This window comes from Salvelinus alpinus, chromosome 12 (assembly GCF_045679555.1).
Source record: "Salvelinus alpinus chromosome 12, SLU_Salpinus.1, whole genome shotgun sequence".
Classification (NCBI taxonomy): domain Eukaryota; kingdom Metazoa; phylum Chordata; class Actinopteri; order Salmoniformes; family Salmonidae; genus Salvelinus; species Salvelinus alpinus.
In genome coordinates, this window is record NC_092097.1 from 57011759 (window position 1) to 57029937 (window position 18179).

Below are 18179 nucleotides of genomic sequence, written 5' to 3' on the forward strand. Positions count from 1 at the left end.
AGGGACACCAAACACACCATACCCCCAAGGCGAGATAGACCATGATGCATCACTCACTCTATCCCGAACACTATCCTTGCGCTTTACCTTCCTGCTGGTCCCCATGGCAACGCCTGTAGCAATGGAAGCAGCAACAGTCATCAGTTTATTCTTTTTCTCAGATAGCAGTCAACAAAACACTACAAACCTACTTTGGCTGTGTCTTATTCCCTATACACTGAGTTTTCAAAACATTAAGAACACCTGCACTTTCCATTACATAGACTGACCAGGTGAAAAATTCTAAAACCCAACCTGTTAAAACAGTATCTTAAGTAGCCCAGTGGTTAGAGCGTTGGGCCAGTAACCAAAAGGTTGCTGGATCGAATCCCCGAGCTGACAAGGTAAAAATCTGTCGTTCTGCCCCTGAGCAAGGCAGTTAACCCACTGTTCCCTGGACGCCGTGGATGTTGATTAAGGTAGCCCCCCCGCACCTCTCTGATTCCGAGGGGTTGGGTTAAATGCAGAAGACACATTTCAGTTGTACAACTGACTATATATCCTCCTCACCTCGCTCCCCATAAAATAAAACCTGAATCTTGCACTTGACCCTCCACCCCCCCTTTCTAGCTTTGACTCTACTGATAGATACTCTATTGAGGGAAAACAATACTTTATATGACTGTGATATGTGGTTGTCTCACTTAGCTATCTGAAGATGAATGTACTGTCTATGACTGAGATATGTGGTTGTCTCACCTAGCTATCTGAAGATGAATGTACTGACTATGACTGTGATATGTGGTTGTCTCACCTAGCTATCTGAAGATGAATGTACTGACTATGACTGTGATATGTGGTTGTCCCAACTAGCTATCTGAAGATGAATGTACTGACTATGACTGTGATATGTGGTTGTCCCACCTAGCTATCTGTAGATGAATGTACTGACTATGACTGTGATATGTGGTTGTCTCACCTAGCTATCTGAAGATGAATGTACTGACTATGACTGTGATATGTGGTTGTCCCACCTAGCTATCTGAAGATGAATGTACTGACTATGACTGTGATATGTGGTTGTCCCACCTAGCTATCTGAAGATGAATGTACTGACTATGACTGTGATATGTGGTTGTCCCACCTAGCTATCTGAAGATGAATGTACTGACTATGACTGTGATATGTGGTTGTCTCACCTAGCTATCTGAAGATGAATGTACTGACTATGACTGTGATATGTGGTTGTCTCACCTAGCTATCTGAAGATGAATGTACTGACTATGACTGTGATATGTGGTTGTCTCACCTAGCTATCTGAAGATGAATGTACTGACTATGACTGTGATATGTGGTTGTCTCACCTAGCTATCTGTAGATGAATGTACTGACTATGACTGTGATATGTGGTTGTCTCACCTAGCTATCTGAAGATGAATGTACTGACTATGACTGTGATATGTGGTTGTCTCACCTAGCTATCTGTAGATGAATGTACTGACTATGACTGTGATATGTGGTTGTCCCACCTAGCTATCTGAAGATGAATGTACAGACTATGACTGTGATATGTGGTTGTCTCACCTAGCTATCTGAAGATGAATGTACTGACTATGACTGTGATATGTGGTCTCACCCAGCGATGTGAAGATGAATGTACTGACTATGACTGTGATATGTGGTTGTCTCACCTAGCTATCTGAAGATGAATTCACTAACTGTAAGTCGTTCTGGATAAGAGCATCTGCTAAATGACAAAAATGTGAATCCAGGTGAAAGTTATGATCCCTTATTGATGTCACTTTCTAAATCCCCTTTAATCAATGCAGATGAAGGGGAGGAGACAGGTTAAATAATTATTTTTAAGCCTTGAGACAATTGACACATGGATTGTGTATGTGTGCCATTCAGAGGGTGAAAGGGCAAGACAAAAGATTTAAGTGTTGTTGAACGAGGTATAGTCGTAGGTGACAGGCGCACCGGTTTGCGTGTGTCAAGAACTGCAACACTTCCTAATGTTTAGTATACTCAGTGTATAGTGCACTACTTTTGAACTAGGGCTCTGGTCAAAAGTAGTGCACTATGTAGGGAATAGGGTGCCATAGGGCTCTGGTCAAAAGTAGTGCACTATATAGGGAATAGGGTGCCATAGGGCTCTGGTCAAAAGTAGTGCACTATGTAGGGAATAGGGTAGCATTTGGGAAACAGACAGTGTATTTATTTTCTCAGAGAAGGAGACAGAAGAGAGTTGGGTAAAAGAAAGACCTCTCTGAGATGAGTATATGACCCGTTGATCTGGCTCTAGCTTCAAGGGACTGTACTGTGCCTTGTTGAATGCTTAAGGTGAGGTGGTGTGTTGACGCAGTTACAGTATAGACGAGGGAATTACCCTGCGACCAGTGAGTAATGTTCTCCCAACGTTCCAGTAACATTCCAACCGCAAAGTTACGGCAACGTAGAGAGAAGGGTTGTTTACAAGGAGAGAAGACAACAGGAGTCAGAAATGAGGCAGAAGCAGTCCAAGCAAGGTTAGGAGTTCAAGAGTTTCTTGGTTTTATTCTCTTTATGCATTTTTTTTTAAATCACCATCTCAGTGTTTTCTAAAACCAAGGAACAAAGAAAGTTATTCCAAAGATATCCAAATGTAGAGATATTAATACAAGGATGTTTGTTTCCCCCAAGTAGCACAGAGAGACAGCTATGTCACAATATTCCAAAAGATTGTACAGAAAGATGTTTGGAAGAAGAGAACAGAATCAGAACAGATGGAAGGGAACCGGCAGGGTTCCGTGGTGGAATGCGGAAGTCAGAGTAGAGCAGTTGGAGTCAAGAGTTAAAATAAAATGTAAAAAAAAGCGTTTTTATTTACAGCATGTTTGTTTGTTTAGAAGCATCCTTTAACCCCAATGTTAAAACACTAAGAAACAACAGCCATGACTTCAGCTGGGCTAGGTTACCACCCTATTTAGTCACAGTCCCTGGTCAAATATATCCAATTTATCACTCCCATCGTTTTACTTTCAATTCAAAATACTTTCAGATGGTTATTGCAGAATATCACCTGCTGCCGCACTTCAATTGACGAAAATAATAATTGTTCCGTGACTATCTTCTTTTGAACATTTTTGTAAAAACACTGTTTCTACCACTTTGTTTGACTGTACCACTTGTTATCAGATGTTAAACGCTGTATTTATGTATTCCCGCTGAAGTTAAACTGATTGATGCCTAACAACACCGTTGCACACTTCCCTTTTCCAAAGTCTTTGGCAGAGAACAAAATAAAAAATCAAACTACTTTAGGACTTCATGCCAACGTAGTTGAGGAACAAACAGAGGTCAGCTAGCTAATGAAAAACAGTTCAGCTCTATGTTTCATTAAAAAAGGAAAAATAAATCAAATTGACAAAAACAGTGAAGCTATAGCTGGTCCATAAGTGGACGTAGAGATGGCACAGAGGTCCATAGGTCTACCAAAGAGACAGGAGGAAGTTGATTTAGGACATCAGAGGAAGTGGCTGTACTGTACAGTAGCTCATGCTTTTTAACAGGACTGCACAGCACCATGAGGGGACCAATAGGAGACTATCAAGCTCCGAATGCAGACAGCATTCTAGAACGCCCCCAAGAACTACGCAGCATTCTAAAACGCCCAAGAGCATATTCTAGAACGCGTACATACGTTCTAGAACGTTCTGGTCACAACCGAAAAGCATGCAGAATATAATGAGCATTGAGCAATGATGACCGGAGAAGACAGTCAGTTGTAACCATAGAATTACAATGGGTTTTGATGATAATTCAATGGGTCTAGCTCTTCCTCTCCCTACCTGCTAAAGGGACAGTTACCAATGGCCCCTGATTCAACCAAAGCACCGCTGGTGTGGTCGTGAAGAAGATGTCTTTATCAGTAAACACTGAATGACTGCAATCAAAAAAGGTTTGAAATATAGATATAGAAACACGTAATCACTAGAATGTCTATCAATAAATGACATTTTTCAAAAAGTCTAGTACAGTAATTCTAGGTATAGTTCAGTGGGAACGTTGAAGGGACAGGGTTGATGAAACCCTTGTTTAGAACTGAAGCCAGAATGTGTTTGTGGCACGATGACGCAAGACCAGACCAAAACATATCCAGTCAGAAAAAAAAAGTGAGGATATCGAAAAGTTTGAAAGATTTAAAAAAAGGAAAATAATTTACAGAAACATATAAATTCTGAATCCCAATAATCATCATTGCACTAGTCACTCTGGGTTCAACGTAAGATTACAACATTCCAATAACTCCCCGGTTTCCCAGAAATCATGTATGGAAGATTCCCGAAGTGGAATTTTGCTTCCCTATTTTAACATAAATAAACGAATACAAACAAAAAGACAGAAACTCAACAAGCAAAATGAGAGAGCATGACGTAAAACACGACAACAACTATAAAGAAATCACTTTACTGTAAGAAGGGAAAGTCGTTTTTTACATTAAGATATCATCGTAATAATAATATAACTTTTAATCCTCACAAGTAACAACAAAGCAGGTGCTTGTCTCTTGTTCCGTCCATCAGTCCTTCGGGAATTCTCATCACATTTTAAATCCACTTCATCCGTCCCTTCCCATTACGCACACAGTAAACCATGACGACCACCACCTTCACAGACTAACGCAGTGGACCTTCCTTGACCATGCCTATAGCAGCCACACAACACCCACTTCCATATCACTGTAACCTCGTGCCACCGTAGAAACAACAGCTGGAACAAGTACTGCCCTGCACATCTAGCCACTGAATTACATCTAACCTAGATCTCCCACTGAATTACATCTAACCTAGATCTCCCACTGAATTACATCTAACCTAGATCTCCCACTGAATTACATCTAACCTAGATCTCCCACTGAATTACATCTAACCTAGATCTCCCACTGAATTACATCTAACCTAGATCTCCCACTGAATTACATCTAACCTAGATCTCCCACTGAATTACATCTAACCTAGATCTCCCACTGAATTACATCTAACCTAGATCTCCCACTGAATTACATCTAACCTAGATCTCCCACTGAATTACATCTAACCTAGATCTCCCACTGAATTACATCTAACCTAGATCTCCCACTGAATTACATCTAACCTAGATCTCCCACTGAATTACATCTAACCTAGATCTCCCACTGAATTACATCTAACCTAGATCTCCCACTGAATTACATCTAACCTAGATCTCCCACTGAATTACATCTAACCTAGATCTCCCACTGAATTACATCTAACCTAGATCTCCCACTGAATTACATCTAACCTAGATCTCCCACTGAATTACATCTAACCTAGATCTCCCACTGAATTACATCTAACCTAGATCTCCCACTGAATTACATCTAACCTAGATCTCCCACTGAATTACATCTAACCTAGATCTCCCACTGAATTACATCTAACCTAGATCTCCCACTGAATTACATCTAACCTAGATCTCCCACTGAATTACATCTAACCTAGATCTCCCACTGAATTACATCTAACCTAGATCTCCCACTGAATTACATCTAACCTAGATCTCCCACTGAATTACATCTAACCTAGATCTCCCACTGAATTACATCTAACCTAGATCTCCCACGGAAGATATAAGGACAAAAGGGTTCCTTTTCAGACCAGATTTAACCCTTTAAGGAATACGGAGTTATGGACATACTGTAATCATGCCCTTATTTCTCAATCGACAGATTCTAATGAATTATAACACAATGGGCCGCTGATAAATTCTTATGGTACTATCAAATTCTGGAATATAAACTACTGTAAAATGCTGAATAGAACACTATAATATAATGATCTAAACTACTGTAAAAATGCTGAATAGAACACTATAATATAATGTTCCTAACTACTGTAAAATGCTGAATAGAACACTATAATATAATGTTCTAAACTACTGTAAAATGCTGAATAGAACACTATAATATAATGTTTTAAACTACTGTAAAATACTGAATAGAACACTATAATATAATGATCTAAACTAATGTAAAATTCTGAATAGAACACTATAATATAATGATCTAAACTACTGTAAAATACTGAATAGAACACTATAATATAATGTTCTAAACTACTGTAAAATGCTGAATAGAACACTATAATATAATGTTCTAAACTACTGTAAAATGCTGAATAGAACACTATAATATAATGTTTTAAACTACTGTAAAAAACTGAATAGAACACTATAATATAATGATCTAAACCACTGTAAAATGCTGAATAGAACACTATAATATAATGTTTTAAACTACTGTAAAATACTGAATAGAACACTATAATATAATGTTCTAAACTACTGTAAAATGCTGAATAGAACACTATAATATAATGATCTAAACCACTGTAAAATGCTGAATAGAACACTATAATATAATGATCTAAACTACTGTAAAATGCTGAATAGGACACTGTAGAATAATATTGTAAAGACTCTGTGGAAGCTTAGGTCCTTACTGGTAAGAGAGGGAGGAAGAGGGAAGGTAATACATGGACAGGAAGGCCTACACTAAGAAAAAAAGGGTTCTTTGGCTATGTCCACAGGAGAACCTTTTTTGGTTCCAGGTAGAACTATTTTGGGTTCCATGTAGAAACCTCTGTGGAAAGGGTTCTATACGGAACTCAAAAGGGTTCTACCTGGAACCAAAAAGGGTTCTTCAAAGGGATCTCCTATGGGAGATCGCCGAAGAGACATTAATGGTTCTAGATAGCACCTTTTTTTCCCCTCTAAGAGTGTACAAGAGGCAGGAGTGTTGAGCAGTATAGCGAGTAAACGGCCTGACAGTGAGAACCACAGACAAGACTATTAGGAGCAGCCAGATACACTGTGTTTCACTCAGTTTATAATATGAATGGTGTGGAAAGCAGAGAGCGATGTGGTTAAAAGACCTGGATGTAGACACCAGGTTAGCAAGAAGAGAAGCATGTTGTTGGAAAGATAAAATGACGTTGATCTGCCCTACGGTCAGTAGGCCCTTGTTTCTCTCACCTCGCTCATCTTCTCTTCACACACACACACACTCCCAGTAGATGTTGCTCTTAGACACAGATCTATAATCAGCTTTACCCTCTACAAATCATAACCCTAACCACTTACGGTAACAATGCAAAACTGACTCCAGACCAGTTTATCTAAGGGCAACTTCATCCTACTACTCTGCGCTGTATGATATGCCTCTCCATGCCCAGTTAGTAGTGGCTAAGCTGTATTCCAAATTGCACCCTATTCCCTATGTAGTGTACTACTTTTGTAGTGGGTCCAGGTTAAAAGTAGTGCACTACATAGGGAATAGGGTACCAATAGGCCTCTGGTCAAAAGTAGTGCACTACTTAGGGAATAGGGTACAATTTGGGATGTATTCTGCCTCAGTGGCGCCCCCTAGCAGTAGTCTATGGTGAGGCAGATGAACTCCTGAATACATTTCCTGTACTGATGTTCAGTTGGGGAGCTGCTGGGGTATTGACCTGGCTGACCAAGCGGACCCTCCGCCTCGCGCATCTCCTCGTTCATCCGTGCTAACCGCAACCTGGGAGAGAGAGGGAGAGCGTGATGGAGGAAAGTGAGAGGGTGGGGGAGAGGTAGGAGAAGGTGGGTAGGTTTGGAGAGGTAGGAAAAAGATATAGAAGAGAAACAGAAAACAGAATAATATTAACAAAAGTTTGGGTAACATTTTATATTGACATTTTAGTCATTTAGTGAGGCGGGGGGGGATGCTGGGAGATTATTTAAGGTACTTTTAGAAGAGGTATCAGATGTTTTCGGTGAACACTTACAGTGTAACAATATCGGCGTTAGCGGCCTGGACAGCCATGCTCAGAGGGTCGTGACCTTCCTCATCCACCTCCGTCTGACAAGCCCCTCTCTTCAGGAACAGACACACCTGACTAGAGAGAGACAGAGAGAGAGAGAGAGAGAGAGATGGATAGAGATATATATATATATGTATATAGAGAGACAGAGAGAGAGAGAGAGAGAGAGAGAGAGACAGACAGACAGACAGACAGACAGACAGACAGACAGAGAGAGAGAGAGACAGACAGAGAGAGAGACAGACAGAGAGAGAGAGATATATATATATATATATATATATATATATATATATATATATATATATAGAGAGAGAGAGATAGATGGATAGAGAGATATATATATATATATATAGAGAGAGAGATGGATAGAGAGAGAGATGGATAGAGAGATATATATAGAGAGAGAGAGAGATAGATGGATAGAGAGATATATATATATATAGAGAGAGAGAGAGAGAGAGAGAGAGAGAGAGAGAGAGAGAGAGAGAGAGAGAGAGAGAGAGAGAGAGAGAGAGAGAGAGAGAGAGAGAGAGAGAGAGAGAGAGAGAGAGAGAGAGAGAGAGAGAGAGAGAGAGAGAGAGAGAGAGAGAGAGAGAGATGGGGAGAGAGAGAGATAGATAGAGAGAGAGATAGATGGATAGAGAGATATATATATATATATATAGAGAGAGAGAGAGAGAGGGAGAGAGAGAGATAGATGGATAGAGAGATATATATATATATATATATAGAGAGAGAGAGAGAGAGAGAGAGAGAGAGAGAGAGAGAGAGAGAGATAAAGAGATAGATGGGGGGAAGAGAGAGAGATAAATGAACCTGCCAACGGACAGACACCTGACTACAGAATGGATGAAATAATATTGTGATTGATGGGTTCGAATATGATTGACACTATGACTAAATAGATGAAGTGCATCAAATCAGATGGCTTCTTCATCACAAAACCTTTTGATGTTGGCAATTATTTTAATGATTACTTCATTGGCAAAGTGGGCAAACTTAGGCAGGAAATGCCAACGAACAGTGAGCCATCGTATTTATGCATTAAAAACAAATAATGGAAGAAAAGCATTGTAAGTTAGCATTTTGTAAAGTTAAAGTTGACAACTTAGATGGAAAGCTACTGAGGATGGTGGCTGACTCTATAGCCTCTCCTATCTGTCATATTTTTTATTTGAGTCTAGAGGAAGGTGTTTGTCCTCAGGCCTGGAGAGAAGCCAAAGTCATTCCACTACCCGAGAGTGGTAAAGCAGCCTTTACTGGTTCTAACAACAGACCTATCAGCTTGCTGCCAGCTCTAAGCAAACTGTTGGAAAAAATCGTGTTTGACCAAATACAATGCTATTTGTCTGTAGAAAAATTAACAACAGATTTTCAGCATGCTCATAGAGAAGGGCACTTAACATGTACGCACTGACACAAATGACTGATGATTGGTTGAAAGAAATTGATCATATGAAGATTGTGGGAGCTGTATTGTTAGATTTCAGTGCAGCCTTTGATATTATTGACCATAACCTGTTGAGAAAACGTGTGTGTTATGGCTTTTCAACCTCTGCCATATCGTGGATTCAGAGCAATCTATCTAATAGAACTCAAAGGGTTTTCTTTAATGGAAACTTCTCTAATGTTAAACATGTAAAGTGTGGTGTACTGCAGGGCAGCTCTCTAGGCCCTCTACTCTTTTCTATTGTTATCAATGACCTGCCACTGGCATTAAACAAAGCATGTGTGTCCATGTATGCTGATGACTCAACCATAGACGCATCACCAACCACAGCTAATGAAGTCACTGAAACCCTTAACAAAGAGTTGCAGTCTGTTTTGGAATGGGTGGCCAGTAATAAACGGGTCCTGAACATCTCTAAAACTAAGAGCATTATATTTGGTACAAATCATTCCCTAATCTCTAGACCTCAGCTGAATCTGGTAATGAATTGTGTGGCTATTGAACAAGTTGAGGTGACTAAATTACTTGGTGTTACCTTAGATTGTAAACTGTCATGGTCAAAATATATAGATTCAATGGTTGTAAAGATGGGGAGAGATCTGTCCGTAACAAAGAGATGCTTTGCTTTTTTGACACCACACTCCACAAAGCAAGTCCTGCAGGCTCTAGTTTAGTCTAATCTTGATTATTGTCCAGTCGTGTGGTCCAGTGCTGCAAGGAAAAGAGCTAGTTAAGCTGCAGCGGGCCCAGAACAGAGCGGCAAGTCTTGCTCTTCATTGTAATCAGAGGGCTGATATGAATACTATGCATGCCAGTCTCTCTTGGCTAAGAGTTGAGGAGAAACTGACAGTATCACTTCTTGTTTTGATAAGAAACATTCATGTGTTGGTTATATACACTCGGTACTGGTACTGGTGGTGTTGGTGATTTTAACGCAGGGAAGCTGAAATCCATTGTACCTCCATTTTTTTACCCCATGCTAATCTATAGGAATGTTTCCTTTTTACCCCATGCTAATCTATAGGAATGTTTCATTTTTACCCCCATGCTAATCTATAGGAATGTTTCATTTTTACCCCCATGCTAATGTACAGGAATGTTTCATTTTTACCCCCATGCTAATCTACAGGAATGCTTCCTTTTTACCCCATGCTAATCTAAAGGAATGTTTCCTTTTCACCCCATGCTAATCTAAAGGAATGTTTCCTTTTTACCCCATGCTAATCTAAAGGAATGTTTCCTTTTTACCCCATGCTAATCTATAGGAATGTTTCATTTTTACCCCATGCTAATCTAAAGGAATATTTCCTTTTTACCCCATGCTAATCTAAAGGAATGTTTCATTTTTACCCCATGCTAATCTAAAGGAATGTTTCCTTTTTACCCCCATGCTAATCTATAGGAATGTTTCATTTTTACTACCATGCTAATCTAAAGGAATGTTTCCTTTTTACCCCCATGCTAATCTAAAGGAATGTTTCATTTTTACCCCCATGCTAATCTATAGGAATGTTTCATTTTTACCCCATGCTAATCTACAGGAATGTTTCATTTTTACCCCATGCTAATCTACAGGAATGCTTCCTTTTTACCCCATGCTAATCTAAAGGAATGTTTCCTTTTTACCCCCATGCTAATCTAAAGGAATGTTTCATTTTTACCCCATGCTAATCTAAAGGAATGTTTCCTTTTTACCCCCATGCTAATCTAAAGGAATGTTTCATTTTTACCCCCATGCTAATCTAAAGGAATGTTTCATTTTTACCCCATGCTAATCTACAGGAATGTTTCATTTTTACCCCATGCTAATCTACAGGAATGCTTCCTTTTTACCCCATGCTAATCTAAAGGAATGTTTCCTTTTTACCCCATGCTAATCTAAAGGAATGTTTCCTTTTTACCCCCATGCTAATCTAAAGGAATGTTTCATTTTACCCCCATGCTAATCTAAAGGAATGTTTCATTTTTACCCCCATGCTAATCTATAGGAATGTTTCCTTTTTACCCCATGCTAATCTACAGGAATGTTTCCTTTTTACCCCATGCTAATCTATAGGAATGTTTCATTTTTACCCCATGCTAATCTATAGGAATGTTTCATTTTTACCCCCATGCTAATCTATAGGAATGTTTCATTTTTACCCCATGCTAATCTACAGGAAGGTTTCCTTTTTACCCCATGCTAATCTATAGGAATGTTTCATTTTTACCCCCATGCTAATCTATAGGAATGTTTCATTTTTACCCCATGCTAATCTAAAGGAATGTTTCCTTTTTACCCCCATGCTAATCTACAGGAATGCTTCATTTTTACCCCATGCTAATCTACAGCAATGTTTCCTTTTTACCCCATGCTAATCTAAAGGAATGTTTCCTTTTTACCCCATGCTAATCTACAGGAATGTTTCCTTTTTACCCCATGCTAATCTAAAGGAATGTTTCCTTTTTACCCCCATGCTAATCTATAGGAATGTTTCCTTTTTACCCCATGCTAATCTACAGGAATGCTTCATTTTTACCCCCATGCTAATCTACAGGAATGTTTCATTTTTACCCCATGCTAATCTACAGGAATGCTTCATTTTTACCCCATGCTAATCTACAGGAATGTTTCCTTTTTACCCAATGCTAATCTAAAGGAATGTTTCCTTTTTACCCCCATGCTAATCTATAGGAATGTTTCCTTTTTACCCCATGCTAATCTACAGGAATGCTTCCTTTTTACCCCATGCTAATCTACAGGAATGCTTCATTTTTACCCCATGCTAATCTACAGGAATGCTTCCTTTTACCCCCATGCTAATCTACAGGAATGTTTCATTTTTACCCCATGCTAATCTACAGGAATGCTTCCTTTTTACCCCATGCTAATCTACAGGAATGCTTCCTTTTTACCCCATGCTAATCCACAGGAATGCTTCCTTTTTACCCCATGCTAATCCACAGGAATGCTTCATTTTTACCCCATGCTAATCTACAGGAATGCTTCCTTTTTACCCCCATGCTAATCTACAGGAATGTTTCATTTTTACCCCCATGCTAATCTAAAGGAATGTTTCCTTTTTACCCCCATGCTAATCTAAAGGAATGTTTCATTTTTACCCCCATGCTAATCTATAGGAATGTTTCATTTTTACCTCATGCTAATCTACAGGAATGCTTCCTTTTTACCCCCATGCTAATCTATAGGAATGTTTCCTTTTTACCTCATGCTAATCTACAGGAATGCTTCCTTTTTACCCCATGCTAATCTACAGGAATGCTTCCTTTTTACCCCATGCTAATCTACAGGAATGTTTCATTTTTACCTCATGCTAATCTACAGGAATGCTTCCTTTTTACCCCCATGCTAATCTACAGGAATGTTTCCTTTTTACCACATGCTAATCTAAAGGAATGTTTCATTTTTACCCCCATGCTAATCTATAGGAATGTTTCCTTTTTACCTCATGCTAATCTACAGGAATGCTTCCTTTTTACCCCATGCTAATCTACAGGAATGTTTCCTTTTTACCCCATGCTAATCTACAGGAATGTTTCATTTTTACCTCATGCTAATCTACAGGAATGTTTCCTTTTTACCCCATGCTAATCTATAGGAATGTTTCCTTTTTACCCCCATGCTAATCTATAGGAATGTTTCCTTTTTACCCCCATGCTAATCTATAGGAATGTTTCCTTTTTACCCCCATGCTAATCTATAGGAATGTTTCCTTTTTACCCCCATGCTAATCTACAGGAATGTTTCCTTTTTACCCCCATGCTAATCTATAGGAATGTTTCCTTTTTACCCCCATGCTAATCTATAGGAATGTTTCCTTTTTACCTCATGCTAATCTACAGGAATGCTTCCCTTTTACCCCATGCTAATCTACAGGAATGTTTCATTTTTACCCCATGCTAATCTACAGGAATGTTTCCTTTTTACCCCATGCTAATCTACAGGAATGTTTCATTTTTACCCCATGCTAATCTATAGGAATGTTTCCTTTTTACCCCCATGCTAATCTATAGGAATGTTTCCTTTTTACCCCCATGCTAACCAAAGGAATGCTTCCTTTTTACCCCCATGCTAATCCACAGGAATGTTTCCTTTTTACCCCATGCTAATCTACAGGAATGCTTCATTTTTACCCCATGCTAATCTACAGGAATGCTTCCTTTTTACCCCATGCTAATCTACAGGAATGTTTCATTTTTACCCCCATGCTAATCTATAGGAATGTTTCCTTTTTACCCCATGCTAATCTACAGGAATGTTTCACTAGCACAGACTAAAATATGTTCTGGGATTCATCCGATAACATTGAGGAGTGTACCACATCAGTCACCGGCTTCATTAATAAGTGCATCGACGACGTTGTTCCCACCGTGACCGTACGTACATATCCCAACCAGAAGCCATGGATTACAGGCAACATCTGCAATGAGAAACAGGCTAGAGCTGCCACTTTCAGGGAGCGGGACACGAATCCGGACTGATGCACCAAGTCTGGAACCAAAAGGACCCTGAACAGCTTCTACCCCCAATCCACAAGACTGCTAAATAGTTCGTTAAATAGTTAACCAATAGCTACCCCGACTATCTGCATTGAACCCCCTTTGCACTAACTATTTTGACTCATCACATACGTTGCTGTTACTGCTTATTATCTATCCTGTTGCCTAGTCACTTTACCCCTAGATATATGCACATATCTACCTGAATGACCTTGTTCCCCTGCACATCAACTCAGTACTGGTACTCCGTGTATATAACCACGTTATCGTTACTCATTGTGGATTTATTCCTCGTGTTATTATTTCTCTATTTTCTTTCTCTCTGTATTGTTGGGAAGGACCCGTAAGTAAGAAATTCACTGTAGTTTACGAAGCATGTTACAAATTAAATTTGATTTGAAAAAAAAGTAGGTAGAGTGGTATAGGGGTTAGGGATGAATTAATTAATGTCTCTTACCCTGTATGTCCCAGGTAGGTAGCGTGGTGTAGGGGTCCTCTCCCCTTCATGTCCCTCTGGTTCACATCAGCCCCATTCTGCAGCAGGAACTCACACGCTATTAGAGAGCCCTGACAAAGAGGAGAGAGGTAGAGAGTGGAGGAGGGAAGAGGTAGAGAGAGAGTGGTGTGTATCTCACCCCTGTCACGGCCTGTATAGTGTGTGTATCTATAGCGTGTATCTCACCCCTGCCTGTATAGTGTGTGTATCTATAGTGTGTATCTCACCCCTGCCACGGCCTGTATAGTGTGTGTATCTATAGTGTGTATCTCACCCCTGTCACGGCCTGTATAGTGTGTGTATCTATAGTGTGTATCTCACCCCTGCCTGTATAGTGTGTGTATCTATAGTGTGTATCTCACCCCTGTCACGGCCTGTATAGTGTGTGTATCTATAGCGTGTATCTCACCCCTGCCACGGCCTGTATAGTGTGTATCTCACCCCTGCCACGGCCTGTATAGTGTGTGTATCTATAGCGTGTATCTCACCCCTGCCACGGCCTGTATAGTGTGTGTATCTATAGCGTGTATCTCACCCCTGTCACGGCCTGTATAGTGTGTATCTCACCCCTGCCACGGCCTGTATAGTGTGTGTATCTATAGCGTGTATCTCACCCCTGCCACGGCCTGTATAGTGTGTGTATCTATAGCGTGTATCTCACCCCTGTCACGGCCTGTATAGTGTGTGTATCTATAGCGTGTATCTCACCCCTGCCTGTATAGTGTGTGTATCTATAGTGTGTATCTCACCCCTGCCACGGCCTGTATAGTGTGTATCTCACCCCTGCCACGGCCTGTATAGTGTGTGTATCTATAGCGTGTATCTCACCCCTGCCACGGCCTGTATAGTGTGTGTATCTATAGCGTGTATCTCACCCCTGTCACGGCCTGTATAGTGTGTGTATCTATAGCGTGTATCTCACCCCTGCCACGGCCTGTATAGTGTGTGCGTCTATAGTGTGTATCTCAACCCTGCCACGGCCTGTATAGTGTGTGTATCTATAGTGTGTATCTCACCCCTGCCACAGCCTGTATAGTGTGTGTATCTATAGTGTGTATCTCACCCCTGCCACGGCCTGTATAGTGTGTGTATCTATAGTGTGTATCTCACCCCTGCCACGGCCTGTATAGTGTGTGTATCTATAGTGTGTGTATCTATAGTGTGTGTATCTATAGTGTGTATCTCACCCCTGTCACGGCCTGTATAGTGTGTGTATCTATAGCGTGTATCTCACCCCTGCCACGGCCTGTATAGTGTGTGTATCTATAGCGTGTATCTCACCCCTGTCACGGCCTGTATAGTGTGTGTATCTATAGTGTGTGTATCTATAGTGTGTATCTCACCCCTGTCATGGCCTGTATAGTGTGTGTATCTATAGTGTGTGTATCTATAGTGTGTGTATCTATAGCGTGTATCTCACCCCTGTAACGGCCTGTATAGTGTGTGTATCTATAGTGTGTGTATCTATAGTGTGTGTATCTATAGCGTGTATCTCACCCCTGCCACGGCCTGTATAGTGTGTGTATCTATAGCGTGTATCTCACCCCTGTCACGGCCTGTATAGTGTGTGTATCTACAGTGTGTGTATCTATAGTGTGTATCTCACCCCTGTCACGGCCTGTATAGTGTGTGTATCTATAGTGTGTGTATCTATAGTGTGTGTATCTATAGCGTGTATCTCACCCCTGCCACAGCCTGTATGGTGTGTGTATCTATAGTGTGTATCTCACCCCTGCCACGGCCTGTATAGTGTGTGTATCTATAGTGTGTATCTCACCCCTGCCACGGCCTGTATAGTGTGTGTATCTATAGTGTGTGTATCTATAGTGTGTGTATCTATAGTGTGTATCTCACCCCTGTCACGGCCTGTATAGTGTGTGTATCTATAGCGTGTATCTCACCCCTGCCACGGCCTGTATAGTGTGTGTATCTATAGCGTGTATCTCACCCCTGTCACGGCCTCTATAGTGTGTGTATCTATAGTGTGTGTATCTATAGTGTGTATCTCACCCCTGTCATGGCCTGTATAGTGTGTGTATCTATAGTGTGTGTATCTATAGTGTGTGTATCTATAGCGTGTATCTCACCCCTGTAACGGCCTGTATAGTGTGTGTATCTATAGTGTGTGTATCTATAGTGTGTGTATCTATAGCGTGTATCTCACCCCTGCCACGGCCTGTATAGTGTGTGTATCTATAGCGTGTATCTCACCCCTGTCACGGCCTGTATAGTGTGTGTATCTATAGTGTGTATCTCACCCCTGTCACGGCCTGTATAGTGTGTGTATCTATAGTGTGTGTATCTATAGCGTGTATCTCACCCCTGTAACGGCCTGTATAGTGTGTGTATCTATAGTGTGTGTATCTATAGCGTGTATCTCACCCCTGTAACGGCCTGTATAGTGTGTGTATCTATAGTGTGTGTATCTATAGCGTGTATCTCACCCCTGCCACAGCCTGTATGAGCGGGGTCTTTCCCTCCTCATCGCTGGCAGAGTGGACGTCTGCCCCGTGCGCCAGTGCCTCGGCCATGAGTGGCAGGTTGTGTAGCCGTGACGACCGGTAGAGCAACGCCCCCGGGGGGAGGGGCTCCTCAGGGTCTGATCCCGCCTCCTGCTCTATCTCCACCTCGCCACTAGACTCCTCCTCTTCTGACTCACCCTCACACTCTATTGGGGCGAGGGGGAGGGAGGGAGAAGGAGAGAGTGTGGGGGGTAGGTGGAGAATGAGTGTGGGGGGGTGGAGAATGAGTGTGGGGGGAGGTGGAGAATACGTGTGGGGGGGTGGAGAATACGTGTGGGGGGGGTGGAGAATACGTGTGGGGGGGTGGAGAATACGTGTGTGGGGGAGGTGGAGAATGAGTGTGGAGGGGTGGTGGAGAATGAGTGTGGGGGGGAGGTGGAGAATGAGTGTGTGGGGAGGTGGAGAATACGTGTGGGGGGGTGGAGAATACGTGTGTGGGGGAGGTGGAGAATGAGTGTGGAGGGGTGGTAGAGAATGAGTGTGGGGGGGAGGTGGAGAATGAGTGTGTGGGGAGGTGGAGAATACGTGTGGGGGGGGTGGAGAATGAGTGTGGGGGGAGGTGGAGAATAAGTGTGGGGGGAGGTGGAGAATGAGTGTGGGGGGAGGTGGAGAATGAGTGTGGGGGGAGGTGGAGAATGAGTGTGGGGGAGGTGGAGAATGAGTGTGGAGGGGAGGTGGAGGATGAGTGTGGAGGGGAGGTGGAGAAGGAGTGTTGAGGGGAGGTGGAGAATGAGTGTGGGGGGGTGGAGAATGAGTGTGGAGGGGAGGTGGAGAATGAGTGTGGGGGGAGGTGGAGAATGAGTGTGGGGGGGAGGTGGAGAATGAGTGTGGGGGGAGGTGGAGAATGAGTGTGGGGGGAGGTGGAGAAGGAGTGTTGAGGGGTGGTGGAGAATGAGTGTGGGGGGGTGGAGAATGAGTGTGGAGGGGAGGTGGAGAATGAGTATGGGGGGAGGTGGAGAATGAGTGTGGGGGGGAGGTGGAGAATGAGTGTGGGGGGGGGGTGAGAATGAGTGTGGGGGGGAGAATGAGTGTGGAGGGGAGGTGGAGAATGAGTGTGGAGGGGAGGATGAGTGTGGGGGGGTGGAGGATGAGTGTGGAGGGGAGGTGGAGAAGGAGTGTTGAGGGGAGGTGGAGAATGAGTGTGGGGGGGTGGAGAATTAGTGTGGAGGGGAGGTGAGAATGAGTGTGGGGGGAGAATGAGTGTGGGGGGGGTGGAAAATGAGTGTGTGGGGGGTGGAGAATGAGGGAGAGGAGGGTTAGTCTGGCTACTACAGTTTGACAAAGTCCTGAAATACGACTAACTCTGAACCTTTGAAAGTACACAGTCTGTAAATTCTGACGTGCACACACAATTTTACATTTAAGTCATTTAAGAT

At 42.0% G+C, this 18179-nt stretch overlaps 1 protein-coding gene across 1 annotated transcript in view; it reads right to left on the minus strand.

The window, feature by feature from the left end:
* Nucleotides 1-5438: 5438 nt before the first annotated feature.
* Nucleotides 5439-18179, minus strand: part of LOC139536405 (arf-GAP with coiled-coil, ANK repeat and PH domain-containing protein 3-like) — a 185053-nt gene continuing 172312 nt past the window's right edge. The window contains exons 21-24 of the mRNA XM_071336916.1: nucleotides 16726-16949; nucleotides 14243-14352; nucleotides 7800-7910; nucleotides 5439-7552 (exon numbers count right to left, since the gene is read on the minus strand). Of these exons, the coding sequence (XP_071193017.1) occupies nucleotides 7405-7552; nucleotides 7800-7910; nucleotides 14243-14352; nucleotides 16726-16949 (593 nt within the window). The 3' untranslated portion in view covers nucleotides 5439-7404. The remainder of the gene's footprint in view (nucleotides 7553-7799; nucleotides 7911-14242; nucleotides 14353-16725; nucleotides 16950-18179) is intronic.